The sequence below is a fragment of the Saimiri boliviensis genome, chromosome 20, assembly GCF_048565385.1.
Source record: "Saimiri boliviensis isolate mSaiBol1 chromosome 20, mSaiBol1.pri, whole genome shotgun sequence".
Classification (NCBI taxonomy): Eukaryota; Metazoa; Chordata; class Mammalia; order Primates; family Cebidae; genus Saimiri; species Saimiri boliviensis.
Genome location: NC_133468.1, coordinates 30623689 through 30649417, shown reverse-complemented (window position 1 = coordinate 30649417; position 25729 = coordinate 30623689). Strand labels below are relative to the sequence as shown.

Genomic DNA, 25729 nt, shown 5'->3' with positions numbered 1-25729 from the left:
CGGAGCAAGACCCTATCTCTAAAAAAAGAAAACGTGAAAAACAAAAATCTCCACAAACAAAGACAAATAACAAACTGGAAAAGTAACGATTACAACTCATAAGACAGACACAATGCTTATTGTTTCTAATAAGTAAAAAAATATTGATAAGGAACATAAACAGATAATTCATCAAAATAGGGTACACAAATAACCCTTAAAAATATATGCTGTGGTCGAAAGAAATTCCAATTGATATTTCACAGAAATGACCAGGCACGGTTGCTCACACCTGTAATCCCAGCACTTTGGGAGGCTGAGGCGAGAGGACCACCTGAGGTCAGGAGTTCAAGATCACCCTGGCCAACATGGTGAAACCCCATCTTTACTAAAAATACAAAAGTTAGCTGGACCGTAGTGGCACATGCCTGCAATTGCAGCTACCCGGGAGGCTGAGGCAGGAGAATCATTTCAGCCTGGAAGGTGGAGGGTGTAGTGAACCGAGATCGTGCCATTGCACTATAGTCTGGGCAACAGAGTAAGACCTTGTCACCCCCCCCACCAAAAAAAAAAAAGAAAAAGAAAAAGAAAGAAATTTCACAGTAATAAAATATTGCGTCTTTTTTGTTTGTTTGTTTGAGATGTATTCTCTCTTTGTCACCCAGGCTGCAGAGCAGTGGCGTGATCTCGGCTAACAGCAACCTCTGCCTCCCAACCTCAAATGATTCTACTGCCTCAGCCTCCTGAGTAGCTGGGAATACAGGCGCGTGCCACCATGCTCTGCTAATTTTTTGTATTTTTAGTAGAGATGGGGTTTCACCATGTTAGCCAGGATGGTCTTGGCCTCCCAAAGTACTTGGATTACAGGCATGAGCCACTGCACCTGGCTTAAAATATTGCATCTTATGTACTGGCAATCATCACAAATTTTGATAACATTGTGCTATCAGGCTATGGCCAAAAAATATCTCTCACATACTGTTGGTGGTACTCTAAATTATTATAAATCTCTATGATGGAACCAACCTGTCAATAGTTATCAAAATTACAAATGTACTTCTAAGCCAACAATTTTGAATTTCAAGCATTCCTTCTACAATTAATTTTATATACTTGTATTTTTTTCAATTTAATTTTTGTTTTTAATTTTTACTTTTTTTTTAAACAGGGGGTCCCTCTGTCACACAAGCTGGAATGCAGTGGCAAAATCACAGCTCACTGCAGCCTCAAACTCCCAGGGTAAAGGGATCCTCCTGCCTCAGCCTTCTGAGCAGCTGGAAGTATAAGTGCATGCCACCATACCCAGCTAATTTTTTGTTTGTTTTTTCCAGTAGAGATGAGATCTCGCTATGTTGCCTAAGCTTGTGGAACTCCTGATATTGTTTTTGTTGTTGTTGTTTTCCACCCAAATTTCATCTTGAAAGAACTCGTGGTCTTAAGTGATCCTACCACCTCAGCTTCCCAAAGTGCTGGGATTACAATGGTTAGCCACCAGCCCAGCCCATATATCTATATACACACATACATATGTATATTGTATACATACATACATATACACACACATGAGATATTCATTGAAGCAAAGAATTGTTATAGTACAAATTTAGAGGCCAGGTGTGGTGGCTCACACCTGTAGACCCAACACTTTGGGAGGCTGAGGTGGGCAGATCACAAGGTCAGGAGACCAAGACCATCCTGGCCAACACAGTAAAATCCGTCTCTACTAAAATACAAAAAATTGGCCGGGTGTGGTGGTGGGCGCCTATAGTCCCAGCTGCTTGGGAGGCTGAGGCAGGGGAGTCACTTGAACCTGGAAAGTGGAGACTGCAGTGAACCAAGATCACACCACTGCACTCCAGCCTAGTGACAGAATAAAACTACGTCTCAAAAATAAAATAACACAAATTTAGCCGGGCGCGGTGGCTCAAGCCTGTAATCCCAGCACTTTGGGAGGCTGAGGCAGGTGGATCACGAGGTCAAGAGATCGAGACCATCCTGGTCAACATGGTGAAACCCCGTCTCTACTAAAGATACAAAAAAAAAAATTAGCTGGGCATGGTGGCGCGTGCCTGTAATCCCAGCTACTCAGGAGGCTGAGGCAGGAGAATTGCCTGAACCCGGGAGGCGGAGGTTGCGGTGAGCCGAGATCGCGCCATTGCACTCCAGCCTGGGTAACAAGAGCGAAACTCCGTCTCAAAAAAAAAAAAAAAAAAAAAAAAAAAAAAAAATAACACAAATTTAGAAACAATCTCAAGGAACAATTTAAATGGAATAACTCAAACTCTTCCACAGAAGTAAACATACAATGCAGTTTCAAGGAGTGAGACAGGTGTAGTGGCAGTGGCATGGAAGAAACCAAGATATAAGAAAAAAAGAGGCAGAAGTCCACAGTGACTTAAAAGACATTTGTGTTTTTCCAAAATATGAGACATATATGTGCTTATACATACAGAATATGGTATAGCTCTGTAAGAATACACAGGTGAGAACTAGGTAGTTGAGAAGTTGGGGATGGGAGGAAAACTTACTTTTCATTAAAACCTTATGTACCTCTTTGAATTTTGTATTATGTCACTCAAAACATAAATACAGTAATTTTAAATATAAATAAAATCGCAGATTGTCTTCTACAGGTTAACACACTGGATATTGCTTCTCTTTGCTGGAGTGGCAGGAAGTCACAGGGTACCTAATCCCAGGAGAACAAAAGAATATGAATGAAGCACCAGAGGGCTAAGAATCTCACCCCTGCTCAGCAGATCCTTCACTCCTCTCCTTCATTGCTCATATAGCTTCTCTTTGACTCACCTGCTGTCTGCGTTCCTCAAGTTCTCGCTGTATATTTTCTACCACGGCCACTGCCTCTTCTCCGCTTTCAGGGTGATGTTCTCTCACCCAGGGCTGGAACTCTTCAGGCAGGATAGTCAGGAACTGCTCCAGCACCAGCAGCTCCAGGATCTGCTCCTTAGTGTGTAGCTCGGGCCTCAGCCACTCACAGCAGAGAATCCGGAGTTGGCTGAGAGCCTCCCGGGGTCCTGAAGCCTCATGGTACTGGAAGTGCCGGAAGCGCTGGTAAAAAGTCTCAAACGTTGGCGGATTGTACTCCTGCATCCAGGAGCAGTCTTCTTCTTCCACCTTCACTATGAGAAGGTCTTCCTGCTCCTGGGAAGTCTCAGCTGGGGGATCTAAGTCTATAACTTCCCGGGATTCGGTCATTATCATTCCAACTCAGAAGTCTCTAGAGGCTGGCTGTGTTACACTGAACGAATTGGTTTTCTGCTCTTCAAGATCTTCTGAAGGACACTCTCAGTAGCATACAACCTCCTGACGTATTGGGAATTATTATTAGCAAAGACAGATGGCAAAGAGGTCATCTATATTAAAGACCACTCAACAAAGTACTTTACTTAAAAACAGGGACTACAAGGTAGCCATCACTTCACCCACAAAATGATGAGTAATAGGGAATATACCCCAACATTTTAAAAACGTAAAAGAGAGCCATACAAATCTAACATCAGGCCCAACCTAAAACAGTTTTAGAGTGAAGAACTTTACATTTCATATAAATAACGGGGCAAGACTAGTCCAGACGCAGCCGCTCCTTCTCTCTACCATAAGACAAACAAGTTGGAATAGGGGTGAAAATCATAATAATGGTCAAAACGGGGCCTGTCCTCTAAGCTGCAAGAGCTTGACAGGCCAACGGAAGACTCCATCGGTCCCAAGAGAAGCAGCATCTATAAGGTACAGATCTGGACCTGGATTCCTCAGAATGGCCCCTGACCAGATAGAGACCGTGGCCTCGTCAAGGTTAGGAACAGGACCCCTGTCCAGACACAAAGCCCCTGCTACCTCCCCTCAAGGCCCCACTCTCGGGGAGCTCTCCTGGAACATCAAGCTCCCCGCAGCTGAGGCTGGAAAGACGCGGTTCTTCCTACGGAGAGAAACCGAAGCCGACACTTCCCAACACTTCCTCGCCGGAAGTAAGCAAGTCCAATCTTCCCCAGTGCAACGGGGTTAAACCCCACCCCCCCAGCACTTCCGCGTCCTCTCTAGGAATCCCGGAGGACCACGCCTCGCAGCGGGGGCCGGACCAATCGGCGGGGAGATGAGACGCAAGTTCCGAGTCCCAGCCCACCCCCAGTGACTCGGCCGTCCCCAGGACCCCCGAAGCCGCTGGCACGGCATCACCATGGCGGGAAGGCAAACGAAGTCACCCTCTCCCCTGCTCCACCCCAAAGCCATTGAAAGAGGCCGAGCTCCTCCCCTTTCGGGGGGGCAGGGGCGGGGCCTCCGGGGTTGGATGACGGTTGTTCCTGTCTGATTGGCCGGGGAGCTTGCGCCTTCCCTGACCTGCAACGCTCTGCGCCCCTATTCGAAGTAGCTCTGTACCTTGCTGAGAGCCCGCAAACCTTGTTTATGTTGAATTTGTGGCCCTTAGGTTTTTTCACCTGCATCCTCGCTCTCTCACTACCCACTTTCCAAACACACCCACCTCTTTACCACAGCAGTCGGCTCAGACGGCCGACATCTTCAACGTCACACCCGCGAGTCGCAGGAACCAGCGGCTCACGGGACTGCAACTCCCAGGAGGAGCCGCGCGGGACTCGCCGGTTGGCCAATGTGGGCGCGGCTCTCTTTGCAGACTCGGTCTCCCAAACCTATCACAAGGCGGCAGGGCCGGGAGGCGTGTCCTCGGTGTGGCTGGAAGGCTGTGGTTGGGCGGAGGCGAGGCGTCCTTTTGAAGAGAGGGGCGTTGCTTGCGCAAGGCTTCCCCAGCCGGCGGGGGTCTCATCCTTAATGATATCTCTTTACAGCCAGCCCCGGGGGGACCCACGCTTGTAAGCATAGCGAGTGGATAGGCTGAGGCAGCAGGATAGCTTGAGTCCAGGAGTTCGAGACCAGCCTGGGCAACATAGCGAGTTTCCTTGTCTATTAGTAATAATCTATACTGGCCGGGCACAGTGTCTCACACCTGTAATGCCAACACTTTCGGAGGCCGAGGTGGGTGGATCACCTGAGGTCAGGAGTTCGAGACCAATCTGGCCAACATGTTGAAACCCCGTCTCTACTAAAAATACAAAATTAACCGGGTGTGGTGGCAGGTGCCTGTAATGCGAGCTGCCCAGGAGGCTGTGGCATGAAAATCACTTGAATCCAGGAGGTGGAGGTTGCAGTGAGGATAGTGCCATTGCATTTTAGCCTGGGCAACACAGCAAGATCCCATCTCTTAGTAAGAATCTCTCCTTTTCATATGGTGCCTTATAATTTCCAAGCTCCTGTAGTTTACGAAGCTGACGGGCAGGCAGGACAAGAGTCACTGTTGCCACTGTTTTACAGGTGCAAAGGAATGAGATGCTGTGAAATTGCAGCATCTGCAAAGAGATGAGAAGATATTCAGAGGCCTCTTCTCAGGGTGCCTAAAATCTTCCATTGTAAGTAGCTTCCTAACTAGGACCCAACCCCTGGGGAATGTTTACATTGTATTTTGTGTGTTAGCCAGTTAGTGTAGAATTTTGCAGCTCTGCCTTAATTTTGTTGCTCTTAAGTTGTTTTTTCTTTTTTTTTTTTTTTTTTTTTTGAGACGGAGTTTCGCTCTTGTTACCCAGGCTGGAGTGCAATGGCACGATCACAGCTCACCGCAACCTCTGCCTCCTGGGTTCAGGAAATTCTCCTGCCTCAGCCTCCTGAGTAGCTGAGATTACAGGCACGCGCCACCATCCCCAGCTAATTTTTTGTATTTTTAGTAGGGATGGGGTTTCACCATGTTGACCAGGATGGTCTCGATCTCTTGACCTCGTGATCCACCCGCCTCGGCCTCCCAAAGTGCTGGGATTACAGGCTTGAGCCACCGCGCCTGGCCTGAGTTTTCTAATTCTTAATGTCTGAATGGTATAGCATTATTAGAATATACTATGCTTTCCTTATTCCTTACTGGTCGGCATTGAGGTTATCTCTAGTTTTTTCCTGTAACAAGCAATGCTCCACTATATAAATATCCTTGTATAATTTCATTTTAGACATATGCAAGTATAACTGTAGGATAAATTCTTAGAAGTGAAACAGATGAGTCAAAATGTAAGATAGATACTGTGTATATATTGTATACATATATTTGAAAACAATATAAGCCAGGCGTGGTGGCTGACACCTGTAATCCCAGCACTTTGGGAGGCTCAGGTGGGCGGATCACCTGCGGTTGACAGTTCGAAACCAGCCTGACCAACATGGAGAAACCCCATCACTAAAAAAAGAGAAAGAAAGAAAGAAGGAAAACATAATATATATTTGAATATTTGAAGTATTTACAAGTACCTTTAGCATTTTAATAATTTCTTTCTTTCTCTCTCTTTTCTTTTGGTGTTTTTTTTTTGTTTGTTTGTTTGTTTTGACACAAAGTCTTGCTTTGTCACCCAGGCTGGAGAGCAGTGGCACCATCTTGGCTTACTGCAACCTCTACCTCCCAGGTTCGAGCCATTCTACTGCCTCATCCTCCCAAGTAGATGGGACTACAGGCACATACCACCATGCCCAGATAATTTTTGTATTTTTAGTAGAGACAGGGTTTCACCATGTTGGCCAGGCTGGTCTTGAACTCTCGACCTCAGGTGATCCACCCACCTCAGCCTCCTAAAGTGCCAGGATTACAGGCATGAGCCATTGCACCCAGCCTAATAATTTATTTCTTAAATAGGTAATACATTCACATGAGTCAAAATTCAAAAGACTATTTAAAGTCTTCCTCCCCATTCTTATTCTGCATTCATACAGATATATGCCTATGTCTGTATTTATGTATCTGTTCTGACTAGATACATACCCTATATAGCACAAGGACACCTGGATAGGCTTTTGTGAATATAAATATGTAGTGACACTTTATTTTTCTCTTCTCTGCCCAAGTACGTCCAGTAATGCAAGACTGCTTTCCAACAGCGGGCAAGTTTTCATGTCTTACTCCCAGGTGACATGCACATTTGTTCCCAGAGTAACAATACTTTTTATCTCTCAGATTCATATGTTCAAGGCTTCAGTAGGGTATCTCTCTTCACTTTGCCTGTATGTTTCCTCCATATTTCACATTTTTAGGAATTCAAAGAATTAATCTGCTGGTGTACAGAAATGCTCTAACAACCTAATTCAAAGGAAGGTCACACATGTTACAAAAGTCAGAGGTCCCCAAGACCACCCTAAGGATTGCTAATTGGCTAGAAGGTAACTGGGCGCAGTGGCTGGCACCTGTAATCCCAGCACTTTGGGAGGCTGAGGCAGGCGGATCACCTGAGGTTGGGAGTTCGAGACCAGCTTGACCAACATGGAGAAACCCTGTCTCTACTAAAATACAAAATTATGCTGGCATGGTGATGCATGCCTGTACTCCTAGTTACTCAGGAGGCTGAGGCAGGAGAATCACTTGAACCCGGGAGGGAGAGGTTGTGGTGAGCCAAGATCACACCATTGAGACTCAATCCATAGGAAATTTTTGTTTTTTTGAGATGGAGTTTCGCTCTTGTTGCCCAAGCTGGAGTGCAGTGCCGTGATCTCGGCTCAATGCAACCTCTGCCTACCGGGCTCAAGCAATTCTCCTGCCTCAGCCTCCCAAGTAGCTGGGATTACAGGCATGCACCAACATGCTCAGCTAATTTTGTATTTTTAGTAGAGACAGAGTTTCTCCATATTGGTCAGGCTAGTCTCAAACTTCTGACCCCAGGTGATGCCCCCACCTCAGCCTCCCCAAGTGCTGGGATTCCAGGCGTGAGCCACCGTGCCCAGCTCCATAGGAGATATTTTTATAGTTATTACACGTGCCTGGATTGATAGTGCTTGGTTTGTTTGGGCGTGGGGTTGGAGGTGGGGGGAATCTTTGCTTCCTAGTCGTGATTCAGCCATTCCCATCTCTGGTTCCTACCCTGTCCCAAGACATCTCAACAAATCTTCTAACACATATCTCCCCAAACTAGCAAAATATTAATGTGTTCCAAGACCCTTTTCTATGTGCCAAGTATTCAGGGGTAACCAAGACAGACAATAAAAACCTATTTTGAAAGAGCTTCTGTGTGATCTATTAAAAAGTCAACAATGTTAGAATAGTTTTTCTTTTTAAAAAATGTTTAGGCCTGGTGCAGTGGCTCATGCCTGTAATCCCAGCATTTTGGGAGGTGGAGGCGGGAGAATTGCTTGAGTCCGGGAGGCAGAGGTTGTATTGAGCCGAGATCACGGCATTGCACTCCAGCTTGGGCAACAAGAGCGAAATTCCATCTCAAAAAAAACAAAAATTGGCCGGGCGCGGTGGCTCAAGCCTGTAATCCCAGCACTTTGGGAGGCTGAGGCGGGTGGATCACGAGGTCGAGAGATCGAGACCATCCTGGTCAACAAGGTGAAACCCCGTCTCTACTAAAAATACAAAAAGTTAGCTGGGCATGGTGGCGCGTGCCTGTAATCCCAGCTACTCAGGAGGCTGAGGCAGGAGAATTGCCTGAGCCCAGGAGGCGGAGGTTGCGGTGAGCCGAGATCGCGCCATTGCACTCCAGCCTGGGTAACAAGAGCGAAACTCCGTCTCAAAAAAAAAAAAAAAAAAAAAAAAAAAAAAACAATTTCCTATGGATTGAGTCTCAATGGTGTGATCTCGGCTCACTGCAACCTCTGCCTCCCGGGTTCAAACGATTCTCCTGCCTCAGCCTCCCCAGTAGCTGTGACTACAGGCCTTAATTTCCTCTTCTTTGTTAGGATCAAAGTCGTTCACAGCTGATGTACATGGAAGCACTTAGTTTTGTTTGTTTTTTTGTGGGGTTTTTTGTCTGTTTGTTTCCAAGTTGGAAAAACCTTTTTCCAACCTGAACAACATAGTCAAGAAGGAGCAAACCCAAGGAACTCACCCGTCCCTAGAAAAAAATTAATAAAGCCGGGCGTGGTGGCGCGCACCCGTAGTCCTAGATAGTTGGGAGGCTGAGGCTGGAGAACTGCTTGAACCCGGGAGACAGAAGTTGCAGTGAGCCGAGATCGCGCGACTGCACTCTACCCTGGGCGATAAAGCGAGACTCTATTAAGAAAAGAAAAGAAAGGAAAAAAATTTTTTGTTTTCTCCAATACTGAAGGTTCCCACGTTTGCCGGCGCTCGGCCACCGGCTCGGACTCCCGTATTTCGCCGAGCAGCAGGATAAGGCCAGGACCCACTGAGCCTAGCGGGTCGAGGGCGGTAAACAAGTGAGATGCACCTCACCCCATCGGGCGCCCAGAGACCCCCCCCGGAAATGCAGGGAAGGACGCCGCGGGGAGTTGATGACGCACTTCCGGCATGGGATGTTATTTTTGGTTGCGGGACTGGGGGAGTCGTAGGCACCTAGCTGAAGAAAGGAGGAAGTGCGGGAGAGGGGCTTGGCGTGGTGGAGCCAGGTGTTTGGGATAGGAGGGTGGTGAGGGCCGGTGAGCTCCTTGGGTTTGCTCCTTCTTCACCTGAAAGGAAGACTCCAGGAAGGGCCGCACATGCCGGAGAAAGATGAGTTCCAGCTTGACCACCCAGAGGCGCTGCAGTGACGCGGAGTCGGGACCCTGGGTGATGGCTGGGAGGTCTGAGGACGCCGCGCCGTCCCAACGCGACGGACTTTTACCTGTGAAGGTGGAGGAAGACTCACCCGGAAGTTGGGAGCCCAGCTATCCCGGGACTTGGCCGGACCCCGAAACTTCTCGACAGCACTTTAGGCAGCTGCGTTACCAGGAGGTGGCGGGACCGGAAGAGGCGCTGAGCCGGCTCCGAGAACTCTGTCGTAGGTGGCTGAGGCCCGAGCTGCTCTCCAAGGAGCAAATCCTCGAGCTGCTGGTGTTGGAGCAGTTCCTCACCATCCTGCCCGAAGAGCTCCAGGCCTGGGTGCGAGAGCACTGCCCGGAGAGCGGGGAGGAGGCAGTGGCCGTGGTGCAGGCTCTGCAGCGAGCGCTCGATGGGACCTCACCCCAGGTGAGACCTGAAAGGCGCTTTCTGGGGGTAGGAGTGTGGACATAGGCGTGTATGGAGAACATACACGTAGGCTAACATGGGGAAACCCCGTCTCTACTAAAAGTACAAAATATTAGCTGGGCGTGGTAGCGGGCGCCTACTCAGGAGGCTGAGGCGAGAGCATTGCTTCAACCCGGGAGGCAGAGGTTGCAGTGAACTCGAGATCGCGCCACTGGACTCCAACCTGGGAGACAAGAGCGCAACTCCGTCTCAAAAAAATAAAAGAAAAAGCACTGATCCAGGAGTTAGGAGATCCAGGTCCTAGGAACCATATCTACCCCTTCCAGCCATGACCTAGGCCTCTTGGACCTCTGTTTCCTCCTCTGTAATCTAGTACAATTTAGATAACAACAGAAGGCAGCTCTGCCTTTGATTTCTGGTCCTCTGCTGCATACCTGCGTACACCTTATTTAGAGTGCTAGTTTTTCGGGGGTTGCGGGGGGCGGTTTGCAGATATTAAAATAACAAGTGGCCGGGCGCGGTGGCTCACGCCTGTAATCCCAGCACTTTGGGAGGCTGAGGCGGGTGAATCATAAGGTCAAGAGATCGAGACCATCCTGGTCAACATGGTGAAACCCCGTCTCTACTAAAAATACAAACAAATTAGCTGGGCATGGTGGCCCGTGGCTGTAATCCCAGCTACTCAGGAGGCTGAGGCAGGAGAATTGCCTGAACCCAGGAGGCGGAGTTTGCGGTGAGCCGAGATCGCGCCATTGCACTCCAGCCTGGGTAACAAGAGCAAAACTCCGTCTAAAAAAAAAAAAAAGTGTGTGAGACCCTTCAGAAGGTTATTTTGAGAAATAGCATAATATTCTGAGACACTACATTTGTGATTTTGAAATGTAATTTGGATGTGCTGTTTATGAGATACAGTTGACAGTCAGTATGAAATGTTCATCTTTGTGTGTGTGTGTGTGTGTGTGTGCGTGCGCGCGCGCACGTGCCCAGGCTGGAGTGCAATGGCGAGATCTCGGCTAACAACAGCCTCTGCCTCCCGGGCTCAGGTGATTCTCCTGCCTCAGCCTCCTGAGTAACTGGGACTACAGGCATGTACCACCATGCCTGGCTAAATTTTTGTATTTTTAGTAGAGATGGGGTTTCACCATGTTGGCCAGGCTGGTCTAAAATTCCCGACCTCAAATGATCCACCTGCTTCAGCCTCCCAAAGTGCTGAGATTACAGGCATAAGCCACCATGCTTGGCGAAACATTAATCTTAAAACATTTTCCAGACCAAAAAAAAAAAAAAAAAATGAGCATTTCATATTTCAGCCACATGCAGGGCAGTTTGTCAACCTTGGCACCATTGATATTCGTGCCAGTTGCTTTTTTGTTGCGGGGGTGGAGAGGGGGGCTGTCCTGTGCGTTGTAGGATGTGTGAGGCAGCATCCCTGACCTCTACCCACTAGATGCCAGTCACCTCACCCCCACTGCCACCATCACCCCTTTCGATAAGGAAAATGTCTTCAATATTGCCAGATGTCCCATGGGGGTGCAAAGTCACCCGGGTCTAGAACCACTGATCTAGTATGGAATAGAATTTTGAAAGGTTTGATCCTGCATTTGTGTCTGTGTTTGAGTAGACACAGTCCTGTCCCTGCCTGAAGGCTCTGGGTCAGTCACCCTCCTTCCTTGTGGAGATGTAAGGCCTCTGGTCAAACTCTTCAAGTAGAATGCCATCCTGCTCATGTCAGTTCTTCATCCACTTAATCTGCAAGTGTGTATCTCCCTTCCAGAGACTTCTTTAGCTATAATTATAAACAACTAATGGCTGCCTGGCATTATTAAAAGCCCTGGAAGGGCTTTTCATTGACCCATGAAGCCAGTTTCTAAGGAGTGGTGCAAGTTGCTGAGGCCACTGGAAGCCCAAGGACAAGACCAGCGAACCTCATTCCCATGCATCTGATATGTAGGGGTGAGTCCAGGAAGGTTTTCTGCACCTGTTCCCATTTTCCTGGTCTCAATGTCTCACATATTGTAATCAGTGTTGAGTCTTTTCTGTGGATGTTAACATGATACATGCAAAAGATGGTGGACGATGGGCCTTGCTGTTTGAGGGAGAGAGGGTGTCACTAAAAGATGTCTTTTTTATCTCAGCAGAGGCTCAGAAAAACAGAGTTGTTTTCGTTTTCTTTTGTTGAGATGGAATCTCACTCTTTTTGCCCAGGCTGGAGTGCAGTGGCACGATCTCAGCTCACTGCAACCTCTTCCTCCTGGGTTCAAGCTGTTTCTCTGCCTCAGCCTCCTTAGTAGCTGGGATTACAGGTGCCCACCACCCCGCCCAGCTAATTTTTATACTTTTAGTAGAAATGGGGTTTCACAATGTTGGCCAGGCTGGTCTTGAACTCCTGACCTCAGGTGATCCACCAGCTTCGGCCCCTCAGAGTTCTGGGATTTTAGGCGTGAGCCACCACGCCCAGCCAACAAAGTTTTTTTTTTTTTTTTGAGACGGAGTTTCGTTCTTGTTACCCAGGCTGGAGTGCAATGGCACGATCTCGGCTCACTGCAACCTCCGCCTCCTGGGCTCAGGCAATTCTCCTGCCTCAGCCTCCTAAGTAGCTGGGATTACAGGCACGCGCCACCACGCCCAGCTAGTTTTTTGTATTTTTAGTAGAGACGGGGTTTCACTATGTTGACCAGGATGGTCTCGATCTCTCGACCTCGTGATCCACCCGCCTCGACCTCCCAAAGTGCTGGGATTACAGGCTTGAGCCACCGCGCCCGGCCAACAAAGTTTTTTATACTCACAGGTCCTAGAGACAGGAGGCAAGATGTGCCACAGCACACAGGGCAATATGGGGAAGCACCAGGCAGAAGGGACAAGAACCAGCGGAAAGCCAAAGCCTCAACTTTTATTGGCGTTTCCGCAAGAAGGGCAGGCATGGACGGGTAGCACTTCAGGATTGGTTAGTTCGAATAATTTCAGTGTTCTGAGCCATAGGGGTGGTTCCTAATGGCCTGGCACCTAGCCCTGGGATGAAGGCAGTGGAGTATTGCCTCCTGGGGTGTATGGGACAGATGGAAGTGGTAGCTAGGGCTCTGAATTGGATAATTTGCACAGCAAAGGTTTGTACAGAAGGCCGAACCCTTTGCTATCTTTAAGAATTAGTGGCTGGGCACCAGTGGCACATGCCTATAATCCCAACACTTTGGGAGGCCGAGGTGGGTGGATCACCTGAGGTCAGGAATTCGAGACTAGCTTGACCAACAAGGTGAAACTCCGTCTCTACTAAAATACAAAAATTAGTTGGATGTGGTGGCAGGTGCCTATAGTCCAGCTACCTAGGAGGCTGAGACAGGAAAATCTCCTGAACCCAGGAGGCAGAGGTTGCAGTGAGCCAAGATCATGCCACTGCACTCCAGCCTGGGCGATGGAGTGAGACTGTGTCTCAAAAAAAAACAAGAATTGGCTAGCTTGGGAGTGGCAGTCTTTCCCTAGTCAAAAAGGTTTTCTTTTGTTTGTGTTTTGTTTTGTTTTGTTTTTTAGATGGAGTCTCCCCCTGTTGCCCAGGCTGGAGTACATTGGCACAATCTTGGCTCACTGCAACCTCCACCTCCTGGGTTCAAGCCATTCTCCTGCCTCCTATAGTCGCCGGTAGCTGGGGCTATAGGCACATGCCACCATGCCCAGCATATTTTTGTATTTTTAGTAGAGACAAGGTTTCACCATGTTTGTCAGGCTGGTCTTGAACTCCTGACCTCCTGATCTGCCTGCCTCAGCATCCCAAAGTGCTGATACTACAGATGTGAGCCACAGCACCAGGCCAGAAAGGTTTTTAGGATGTTAAAACATAATAAGATGCAAGAAGTGAAATATACATATATATGTATACACACACAATACAGCGAGTGAAAGAGTCCTGGAGTCTGTTTGTGACCCCCATTACTGGAACCTGGACAAACAAACATTTACCTTACCAGTTTTAGAACCTTCCGTTGTGGCATTAACCTCTGAATGATCAACTTATATTTGAATAGCCATCTCAGGCCTAGCTCTGTGGCTCATGCCTGGAATTCCAGCACTTTGGGAAGCTGAGGTGGTTAATCACTTGAGCTCAGGAGTTTGAGACCAGCCTGGGAAACATGATGAAACTCTGTCTCTATAGAAAAATATAAAAATTCGCTGGGTGTGGTGTTGTGCACTGGTAGTCTCAGCAATTGGGGAGGCTGAGGTAGGAGAATCTCTTGAGTCCAGGAGGTGGAGGTTGCAGTGAGTCAGGATCACACCACTGCACTCCAGCCTAGGTGACAAAGTGAGACCCTGTCTCCAAAAAAAAAAAAACCATCCCTGAAGATCACCTAGTCTGACAATTACCTTATCATGAAGTGGTCAAGAGAAAGGAAAGGCATCTCACTGAGCATCTATAAGTGGGTGTAGTACCTTCATTTTTGAATATTTGTATCTGTTTTACACAAGAGGGAACAGTGAGTGTCACAGAGAGCCAGCCTTGGACCTCTAGACGTTCTGGTTATGAGTTTATTTTTATTTTTTATTGTTTTTTGAGATGGAGTTTCACTCCTGTTGCCCAAGCTGGAGTGCAGTGGCATGATCTTGGGTCACTGCAACCTCCGCCTCCCAGGTTCAAGCGATTCTCCTGCCTCAGCCTCCCGAGTAACTGGGATTATAGGCGCATGCCACCACACACAGCTAAGTTTTTGTATTTTTAGTAAAGGCAGGGTTTCACCATGTTGACCAGACTGGTCTCAAACTCCTGACCTCAGGTGATTCACCTGCCTCAGCCTCCCAAAGTGCTGGGATTACAGGTGTCAGCCACCACACCCAGCCATGTTTACTTTTAATCTATGTCATATTTCCATACATCATAGTGATACAAGTTAAAGAAATATTTTACTCCTACTTACTCCCAAAATTAGTGTAAATAGTCCACAGAAAGGCTTTTCAGAATTATAAGAGAACGTTAGCCTCTAACTGATTTCTGCAAACTCCCTGGTCAGTATAAGACTTCAGAAGAGGGGTAGTGCTGTGGGGCAGCAGGTACTGAATGGGGCTCTTGTGTTGTTCCAGGGGATGATGACTTTTGAGGACGTGGCCATGTCTCTAACCTGGGAGGAGTGGGAGCGCCTGGACCCAGCACGGAAGGACTTCTACAGAGAGAGCGTGCAGAAGGATTCCGGGAGCACAGTCCTGCCGAGTGAGTGCTGTTGCTCTGCTGTATAGCGCTAAGTGGTTTGTGAGGGGCTGGTTCACTACCATCCCTGAGCCGGTATGTCATTCCCAGACTTGGGTTGAGAGCCTTCAAGTGTCTTCTGTAACCCAAGCAGGAGCCTCTGTACTGTTAGGTGCTAGATTCAGCTTTTCACTTTGGTTCATTTTTAATTTTTATACATACAGAAAACTTTTTTTAAAAAATGAGCATTCCCTGTGTCCACCACCCAGGTTTAGCATTTCTTAATACTTGGCCATATTGCCAAGGAAATAATATGTTACAGCTATAGGTGAGGCCCCCCACATACCCTCCCTGAAACCCTTCCCCTCTATCCTTCTCCAGAGGTAGCCAGTATCCTGACTGTTACGTTTATGACTTCCATGCATGTCTTATATTCTCTCTACATATCCATGTAGCTCCATACTACATATCATTACTGGATGGCTTTTCTTACTCAACATTACATTTTTTTTTTTTTTTTTTTTTTGAGACGGAGTTTCACTCTCGTTTCCCAGGCTGGAGTGCAATGGCGTGATCTCGGCTCACCGCAACCTCCGCCTCCTGGGTTCAGGCAATTCTCCTGCCTCAGCCTCCTGAGTAGCTGGGATTACAGGCATGAGCCACCATGCCCAGCTAATTTTTTGTATTTTTAGTAGAGACGGGGTTTCACCATGTTGACCAGGATGTTCTCGATCTCTCGACCTCGTGATCCACCCGCCTCGGCCTCCCAAAGTGCTGGGATTACAGGTTTGAGCCACTGCGCCCGGCCAACATTACATTTTTGAGATTTACTCATGTTGATACATGTAGCTCTATTTTAACACCTCCATATTTCACTGTCCAGATACTCCAAAGTTATATCTATTCTGTTGATGGTTATTTAGTTGTCTTAAGTTTTTCACCATTACAGTGTTGCACTGAACATTCTTGTATATTCTTGCATATTTTTGTATATTTGTTCATATTCTGGAGTTTCAGGAGACAATGTGCCTAGAGATAGGCAGTAGTCCCCCTTCCTGGTTTTGCTTTCTGTGGTTTCACTTACCCATAGTATGCAGTACAATCAAATATTTTAAGAGCGGGAGAGACCACATTCACATGACTTTTATTACAGTATCGCATTTGTTTTTTGTTTTTGGGGTTTTTTTTGACACAGAGTTTTACTTTTGTGACCCAGAGGAGTGCAGTGGCGTGGTCTCAGCTTACTGCAACCTCTGCCTCCTGGGTCAAGCATTTCTTCTGCCTCAGCCTCCTGTGTAGCTGGGATTATAGGCACGTGCCACCATGCTTAGCTAATTTTGTGTTTTTATTTTTTATTTTTTATTTTTTTATTTTTATTTTTTGAGACGGAGTTTCTCTCTTGTTACCCAGGCTGGAGTGCAATGGTACGATCTCGGCTCACCGCAACCTCCGCCTCCTGGGTTCAGGCAATTCTCCTGCCTCAGCCTCCCGAGTAGCTGGGATTACAGGCACGCGCCACCATGCCCAGCTAATTTTTTTGTATTTTTAGTAGAGACGGGGTTTCACCATGTGGACCAGGATGGTCTTGATCTCTTGACCTCGTGATCCACCCGCCTTAGCCTGCCAAAGTGCTGGGATTACAGGCTTGAGCCACCGTGCCCGGCTAATTTTGTGTTTTTTTTTTTGTTGTTGTTGTTGTTGTTGTTGTTGTTTTTTTTGAGATGGAGTTTCGCTCTTGTTACCCAGGCTGGAGTGCAATGGCGCGATCTCGGCTCACTGCAACCTCCACCTCCTGGGCTCAGGCGATTCTCCTGCCTCAGCCTCCTAAGTAGCTGGGATTACAGGCACGCGCCACCACGCCCAGCTAGTTTTTTGTATTTTTAGTAGAGACGGGGTTTCACCATGTTGACCAGGATGGTCTCGATCTCTCGACCTCGTGATCCACCCGCCTCGGCCTCCCAAAGTGCTGGGATTACAGGCTTGAGCCACCGCGCCTGGCCTTGTGTTTTTAATAGAGATGGAGTTTCACCATCTTGGCCAGGCTGGTCTTGAACTCTGACCTCAGGTGATCCACTCACCTAGGCCTCCCAAAGTGCTGGGATTACAGGTATGAGCCACTGCATCCAGCTAAGTATATTGTTAGTTAGTAGTTACTATTAATCTCTTGATGTCCCTAATTTATGAATGAAACTTGATTATAGGGATGTATGTTTAAGAAAAAACATTTTATATATATAGAATTTGGTAGTATACACAATTTTACACATCACTGGCGGTCTTGGAATGTGTCCCCCACAGAGAAGAGGGAACTACTGTATGTTCATCTTGCTCTCCAAAGAGCTCATAACTAATGTATATGCCACCAGCAGTATTGAGGATTTTTCTTTCTCCACATTCTTTTTTTTTTTTTTTTTTTTTTTTTTTGAGACGGAGTTTTGCTCTTGTTACCTAGGCTGGAGTGCAATGGCGCGATCTCGGCTCACCGCAACCTCCGCCTCCTGGGTTCAGGCAATTCTCCTGCCTCAGCCTCCTGAGTAGCTGGGATTACAGGCACGTGCCACCATGCCCAGCTAATTTTTTGTATCTTTAGTAGAGACGGGGTTTCACCATGTTGACCAGGATGGTCTCGATCTCTTGACCTCGTGATCCACCCGCCTCAGCCTCCCAAAGTGCTGGGATTACAGGCTTGAGCCACCGCGCCCGGCTCTTTCTCTACATTCTTGTCAACATTTGCTATTGGCCAGGTGCAGTGGTTCACACCTGTAATCCCAGCACTTTGGGAGGCCAAGATGGGAGGATTGTTTGAGGCCAGGTGCTCAAGACCAGTCTGGGCAACATAGAGAGACCCCCATCTCTTTCTTAAAAATGTTTAATAAAAAACCACATTTCATGTTATCAGCTAATGGCATGACATCTTGACACAGTAGCCATAGTGTTCTTTTGCATGTGTTGGATTATGTCACTGCTCAGAGCCGGCAGTGGCTCTCCTTTCATACAAGGCGAGAGCCATCGGCCTGTGATGCCGATGTGCCGAGGCTCTGGCATCCTGCCAACGCTTTCCTTCCTCTGCCCCTCTGCTCTGGCCACACTGCCTTACTGTTCCAAAACATGCCAAGCCCCCTGCCTCCTGGTCTTTTTGCTATATGTGATCCCTCTGCCTGGCATGTTCTGCTCCAACTCTGTAGGAAGCAAAGCTTCAGGACTTTGCTCACATTGCTCCGTTGAGCCAGGTGTAGTGGCTCACACCGGTAATCCCAGCACTTTGGGAGGCTGAGGTGGGTGAATCACTTGAGATCAGGAGTTCAAAACAGCCCAGCCAACATGGTGAAACCCCATCTCTACTAAAAATACAAAAATTAGTCAGGCCTGGTGATGGGCACCTATAATCCCAGCTACTTGGAAGCTTGAGGCAGGAGAATTGCTTGAACCCAGGAAGCTGAGGATGCAGTGAGCTAAGATCACGCCATTACACTCCAGCCTGGGCAGCAAGAGTGAAACTCCATCTCAAAAAAATAAAATAGGCCGGGCGCGGTGGCTCAAGCCTGTAATCCCAGCACTTTGGGAGGCCGAGACGGGTGGATCACGAGGTCAAGAGATCGAGACCATCCTGGTCAACATGGTGAAACCCCATCTCTACTAAAAATACAAAAAATTAGCTGGACATGGTGGCGCATGCCTGTAATCCCAGCTACTCAGGATGTTGAGGCAGGAGAATTGCCTGAACCCAGGAGGCGGAGGTTGCGGTGAGCCGAGATCACGCCATTGCACTCCAGCCTGGGTAACGAGAGCGAAACTCAGTCTCAAAAAAAATAAATAAATAAAAATAAAATAAGGCCGGGCGCGGTGGCTCAAGCCTGTAATCCCAGCACTTTGGGAGGCTGAGGCGGGTGGATCACGAGGTCGAGAGATCGAGACCATCCTGGTCAACATGGTGAAACCCCGTCTGTACTAAAAATACAAAAAATTAGGCCGGGCGTGGTGGCTCAAGCCTGTAATCCCAGCACTTTGGGAGGCCAAGGCGGGTGGATCACGAGGTCGAGAGATCGAGACCATCCTGGTCAACATGGTGAAACCCCGTCTCTACTAAAAATACAAAAAACTAGCTGGGCGTGGTGGCGCGTGCCTGTAATCCCAGCTACTTAGGAGGTTGAGGCAGGAGAATTGCCTGAGCCCAGGAGGCGGAGGTTGCGGTGAGCCGAGATCGCGCCATTGCACTCCAGCCTGGGCAACAAGAGTGAAACTCCGTCTCAAAAAAAAAAAAAAAAAAAAAAAAAAAAAAAAAAAAAAATTAGCTGGGCGTGGTGGCACGTGCCTGTAATCCCAGCTACTCAGGAGGCTGAGGCAGGAGAATTGCCTGAACCCAGGAGGCGGAGGTTGCGGTGAGCCGAGATCGCGCCATTGCACTCCAGCCTGGGTAACAAGAGTGAAACTCCATCTCAAAAAATAAAAAAATAAATAAAATAAAATAAAATAGGCCGGGTGCAGTGGCTTACGCCTGTAATCCCAACATTTTGGGAGGTCAGGAGTTCAAGACCAGCCTGCCAAGATGGTTAAAACCCCATCTCTACTAAAACTATAAAAATTAGCCAGGAGCAGTGGCAGGCTTTTGTAATCCCAACTACTGAGGAGGTTGAGGCTGGAGAATCGCTTGAACCTGGGTGGCAGAGGTTGCAGTGAGTTGAGATTGTGCCACTGCACTCCAGTCTAGGCAACAGAGAGAGACTCCATCTCAAAAAAAAAAAAAAAAATTTTTATATATATATATGTAAGTAAATAAAATGAAAAGTAAAAAGGTTTTGAGGGTTTAGCATTCTGCCAGCACTTGCTTATTTCAGTTTTGCACAGGGATCCAGTGGCAGCAATTTGTATTTTCGTCCTTCAGGTTTGGAAAGCAGAACAGAGAACAAAGAGTTGATTCCAATGCAAGAAATTTTAGAAGAAGCAGAGCCACCGGAGCAACTACAAGAAGCATTTCAGGGGAAGCCCCCACTGTTTTCTAAGTGTGGCCATACCCATGACAACAGGGTAGAAAAGCAGTCCAGAAACACTTTGCCGCTGAAACTTGAAAATTCTCCTGAAGCACAGGGACTCACCAGCATCTCAGATGTCAACAGGAATGGTTCCATGGAAGGGGAAGACTCTAAAAATAATGAATTGCAGAACAGTGCCAGATGTTCCAACCTTGTTCTATGTCAGCACATCCCGAAAGCAGAGAGGCCCATTGACGGTGAGGAACATGGGAACACGTGCAATCAGAGTTTCCATGTGGTGACGTGGCACATGCTGAAACCTCACAAGTCTCACAGTGGAGACAGTTTCCATCATTCCAGCCTTTTCAAGACCCAGAGACAGCTCTGTGAAGAAAGACCTTTTAAATGTGATAATTGTGGGAAGAGTTTCAAACAACGCTCTGACCTCTTTAGACACCAGAGAATCCACACAGGTGAGAAGCCCTATGGCTGCCAAGAATGTGGGAAAAGCTTCAGCCAGAGCGCTGCCCTGACCAAGCACCAGAGGACACACACAGGCGAGAAGCCGTATACCTGTCTGAAATGCGGGGAGCGCTTCCGGCAGAATTCACATCTAAATCGTCATCAAAGTACCCACAGTGGAGACAAACATTTTAAATGTGAGGAATGTGGGGAAACCTGCCATATTTCCAACCTTTTTAGACATCAGAGACTACATAAAGGAGAGAGACCCTATAAGTGTGCAGAATGTGAGAAGAGCTTCAAACAGCGCTCTGACCTCTTTAAACACCAGAGAATCCACACTGGGGAGAAGCCCTATGAATGTTCTGTCTGTGGGAAACGCTTCAATCAGAGTGCAACCCTTATTAAACACCAGAGAATTCACACTGGAGAAAAGCCTTACAAATGTCTTGAATGTGGGGAAAGATTTAGACAGAGTACACACCTTATCCGACACCAAAGAATTCATCAAGATAAAGTGCTGTTGGCCAGTTGTGGTGGCTCACGCCTATAATCTCAGCACTTTGAGAGGCCAAGGCAGGTGGATCATTTGAGATGAAGAGTTCAAAACCAGCCTGGCCAACATGGTAAAACCCTGTCTCTACTGAAAATACAAAAATTAGGTGGTCATGGTGGTGCGCTTCTGTAATCCCAGCTACTCAGGAGGCTGAGGCAGGAGAATCACTTGAATGCAGAAGGCAGAGGTTGCAGTGAGCCGAGATCACACCACTGCACTCCAGCCTGGGCAACAGAGTGGGACTCCATCTCAAAAAAAATAAAGTGCTATCAGTTTGATATGTTTCTGTGTGACTTGGCCTGTTTCTTTTCTTGTCCAGAACCACATTCCTTGCCATTTTGGAGTATTTCAGTCAATTATGGATCTTCCTCAAGTGTCTCATACAAGATAGGCTCAGTCTGACTTGAGTCTCATTACAGACTGATAGTTTCAGGGAATGAGGAAGTAGGGGGCCTTCTGAAATGTGAGCTGGTGCTGAGTGAGAGACTTCTGATAAGAGTGAGGCTGACATGTAACAGGCTTCTGTCCTTGTCATCGGCAGTTTTTCTACCTTTGGGTATTTATTTTTTTTGTTTTTTTGTTTTTTTTTGAGACGGAGTTTCGCTCTTGTTACCCAGGCTGGAGTGCAATGGCACAATCTTGGCTCACCGCAACCTCCGCCTCCTGGGTTCAGGCAATTCTCCTGTCTCAGCCTCCTGAGTAGCTGGGATTACAGGCACGCGCCACCATGCCCAGCTAATTTTTTTTGTATTTTTAGTAGAGACGGGGTTTCACCATGTTGACCAGGATGGTCTCGATCTCTCGACCTCATGATCCACCCGCCTCAGCCTCCCAAAGTGCTGGGATTACAGGCTTGAGCCACCGCGCCCGGCCTATTTTTTTTTTTTTTTTTTTTTAAGAGATTGGGGTCTTGCTGTGTTGCCTAGGCTGGGTTCAAACTCCTGGGCTCAAGGAATCCTCCTGCCTTGGCTAGAATTACAGATGTGAGCCACTACACCCAGCCTATCTTTATTTACTTTTGAACCAAATCTTGCTTGCTACAATTATTAATACTTCCCTAGGAATATATTTTAGTCATTTAAAATTTGCCTTTGTCCTTACATGGCAGAGAGGATTTCAACTACATAATTTCCAGAAGACCCGGGAAAGCTCAGTACACACCAGTAGCACTCTGTATTTTTCACTTTTCAGAAAACCTAATTTTGCATAGTCCCTCTTTCCATTCTAGGATCCCAAGAGTTCAGTTTGATAACTTGCTTTTTTTATTTTTATTTTTTGACACAGAGTCTCCCTCTGTTGCCCAGGCTGGAGTGCAGTGGCGCAATCTTGGCTCACTGCAACCTCGACCTCCTGGGTTCAAGCGATTCTCCTTAAACTGGAAATACCAAGTTTCTTTTCTTTTTTGGGGGGGAGGGGCAGTCTTGCTCTGTCACCAGGCTGGAGTGCAGTAGCACAATCTTGGCTCACTGCAACCTCTGCCTCCTGGGTTCAAGCAATTCCCCTGGCTCAGCCTCCAGAGTAGCTGGGACTACAGGCACACGCCACCATGCCTGGCTAATTGTTTGTATTTTAGTAGAGATGGGGTTTCACCATGTTGGCCAGGATGGTCTTTGTCTCCTGACCTCAGGTGATCCGCCTGCCTTGGCCTCCCAAAGTGCTGGAATTACAGGCGTGAGCCACCGTGCCCAGCCTGAAGTTCCAAGTTTCTAATCATGTCTTGGTCTTTCCACTGACCAGCCCCCCAAGCTGAACCCATCGGGAGTCCAAGAGTTGCCTTATTAGAATAAAGACATTCAGCACTCAGGAAGTTCCAGTGGATTTAGTAGCTGTGTGTCAGGAACCAGTGTCAAAGACCAAATAATAGAACAAAAGATGTTCTTAGCACCCTTAGCCCTCAGGAATTATCTTAAGGGTTTGGGGAGCTCTCTGCTAGTCACTGGGGATGAAGATCAAATATATATTTATCATGATAACACAAGAGTTATACAAAAATCTGAGTATTTCATGCAGAAATGAATAAAACAGAACATAAAACTCATCTCCAGCCAGGTGCGGTGGCTCACACCTGTAATCGCAGCACTTTGGGAGGCTGAGGCGGGCGGATCACTTGAGGTCGGGAGTTCGAGACCAGCCTGACCAACATGGAGAAACCCCATCTCTACTAAAAATACAAAATTAGCCAGGTGTGGTGGCACATGCCTGTAATCCCAGCTACTTGGGAGGCTGATGCAAGAGAATCACTTGAACCTGGAAGGCAGAGGTTGTGGTTAGCTAAGATCACCCCACTGCTCTCCAGCCTGGGAAACAAGAGGAAGACTCTGTCTCAAAAAACCTCATCTCCAGTAGAGCAAGTGTCCTTGTCCTTTCCAGGTTCTGTGAAAATGAAGGCAAGGGGGTATTGCCTAGCTCAAGTAGGGCCTCCCACCATCACGGCCAGGAGACCACTATCTCCCTGATGCAGGTGAGCTGGGGCAGGTGTAATAGACAGAGGCCTCTGCTTAAAGGAATATCATCAGGAAGCAGCAGTCAGAGCACTAGTGGCCCTTGACACAGGGCAGAGTTCCAGGTCTAGTCTGGGTGGAGATAATAATGGTGGCTTCGGTGGCTTCTCTTGCTCTAGGAACTCCCTAGAAACTGAAGGGTCTTTGGCCTGGACAGGACCTTCATCTCCCTCTAAGGGTTTGGAGCCATGTCAGGATGGCTGCGCTTCAAATGTCACTGCTGATTTTCTATGGCTGAGCCTCTCTAGATCTGGCAGGTCCCTGTGGCCCAGTGAATTAGAAACAGTTCTTGACTTGGCGCAGTGGCTCACCTCTGTAATCCCAGCACTTTGGGAGACTCAGGCGGGCAGATCACCTGAGGTCCAGAATTTGAGACCAGCCTGACCACCAAGGAAAAACCCCATCTCTCCTAAAAATACAAAATTAGCTGGGTGTGGTGGCACATGCTTGTAATCCCAGCTACTCAGGAGACTGAGGCAGGAGAATTGCTTGAACCCAGGAGGCAGAGGTTGCGATGAGCTGAGACGGCACTATTTGCGCTCAAGCCTGGGCAACAAGAGCGAAACTCCATTTCAAAAACAAAACAAAACAACAAAAAACCCCAGTTCTCTTCTGTTTGTACTTTCTTTAACAATGAGGATTAATCTGAGTGACAAGTGCCTGAATGCCTGAACCGGTCATTGGAGAGAATTATAAATACAAACTATCTTTTTTTTTTTTTTTTTTGAGGGGGGAGACATTGTTTCACTCTGTTGCCCAGGCCTGTCTGGTGTACAGTGGTGCGATCTCAGTTCACTGCAACCTCCGCCTCCCGGGTTCAAGAGATTCTCCTGCCTCAGCCTCCTGAGTAGCTGGGATTTCAGGCGCCCGCCACTACGCCTGGGTAATTTTTGTATTTTTAGTAAAAACAGGGTTTCACCATGTTGATCAGTATGGTCTCAAAAACCTGACCTCAGGTGATCCACCTGCCTCAACCTCCCAGTGGCGTGAGCCACTGCACCGTCCCTATCTTTTTCTTTTTTTTTAAGGGTCTCACTTTGTTGCCCAGGCTGGAGTACAATGGTGTGATCTTGGCTTACTTGCAGCCTCAACTTCCTGGGCTTAAGCAGTCCTTCCATCACAGCCTCCCAAGCAGTTGAGACTACAGGCACACACCACCACACGCAGCTAATTTTTGTATTTTAAAAGTAAAAGAAGGCCGGGCGCAGTGGCTCAAGCCTGTAATCCCAGCACTTTGGGAGGCCGAGGCGGGTGGATCACGAGGTCAAGAGATTGAGACCATCCTGGTCCACATGGTGAAACCCCGTCTCTACTAAAAATACAAAAAATCTGCTGGGCATGGTGGCGCTTGCCTGTAATCCCAGCTACTCAGGAGGCTGAGACAGGAGAATTGCCTGAACCCAGGAGGCAGAGGTTGCGGTGAGCTGAGATCGGGCCATTGCACTCCAGCCTGGGTAACAAGAGCAAAACTCTGTCTCAAAAAAAAAAAAGTCTACCAGTATCTACTAACACATTCATTTTAGGTAATAGGCAGCTTTGAGCTGTTCTTCATACCTCACTAGTTACTGATGAGTAGCCCTTAGGGTTTTTTTTTTTTGTTTAAGTCTATACATTAGCAGTTCATAGTTGGGTGTAATACAGGAAAGGCATTCTTCAATTTTTTTTTTTTTTTTTTTTTTTTTTTTGAGACAGAGTCTCATACTGTTGCCCAGGCTGGAATGCAATGGTGCTTTCTTGGCTCACTGCAACCTCTGCCTCCCAGGTTCAAGTGATTCTCCTGTCTCAGCCTCCCAAATAGCTGGAACTGCAGGCACGCCAGCATGGCTAATTTTGGTATTTTTAGTTGAGATGAGGTCTCACCATGTTGGGCAGGCCAGCCTTGAATTCCTGACCTCAAAGTGATCCGCCAGCCTCCTGGGATTACAGGCGTAAGCCATGACACCTGGCTTGTTCTTCAATCCTTCAGTCATTCACAATCCATGCAATGGTCCCCAGCCTGGCAACCACAGGGCAAAGCTTCTATGGCTCCCTTCTGCCTTAACTAGACTGGAGGGAATGAGGGTACAAAGCGTGCAAGAGAGTGGACACAACAGCCTACCAACCTTTTCTCTTTTGAGACAGCCTCACTCTGTCACCGGG

At 47.6% G+C, this 25729-nt stretch overlaps 2 protein-coding genes across 10 annotated transcripts in view; one reads left to right on the top strand and one right to left on the bottom strand.

Moving 5' to 3' along the window:
* The window catches only part of ZKSCAN5 (zinc finger with KRAB and SCAN domains 5), a 48650-nt gene extending 43021 nt beyond the window's left edge, over window positions 1-5629 (bottom strand). For 5 of the 9 annotated variants that reach the window (XR_012515296.1, XM_074390429.1, XM_074390430.1 and 2 more), the window contains exon 1: window positions 2788-4471. Coding sequence is in view for 5 of the 9 variants with exons in the window: in XM_074390429.1 (XP_074246530.1) it covers window positions 2788-3201 (414 nt within the window). In the remaining 4 variants the exon portion in view is untranslated. The other 4 variants (XM_010344760.2, XM_074390433.1, XM_074390434.1 and 1 more) reach the window with 4 other exon arrangements.
* Window positions 5630-9267: 3638 nt separating this feature from the next.
* ZNF394 (zinc finger protein 394) lies at window positions 9268-21367 on the top strand. Its single transcript, XM_003934226.4, has 3 exons — window positions 9268-9934; window positions 14999-15125; window positions 19984-21367. Exons 1-3 carry the CDS (start codon window positions 9479-9481, stop codon window positions 21084-21086), a joined length of 1686 nt encoding a protein of 561 aa, XP_003934275.1. The 5' UTR covers window positions 9268-9478; the 3' UTR covers window positions 21087-21367.
* Window positions 21368-25729: the final 4362 nt, after the last annotated feature.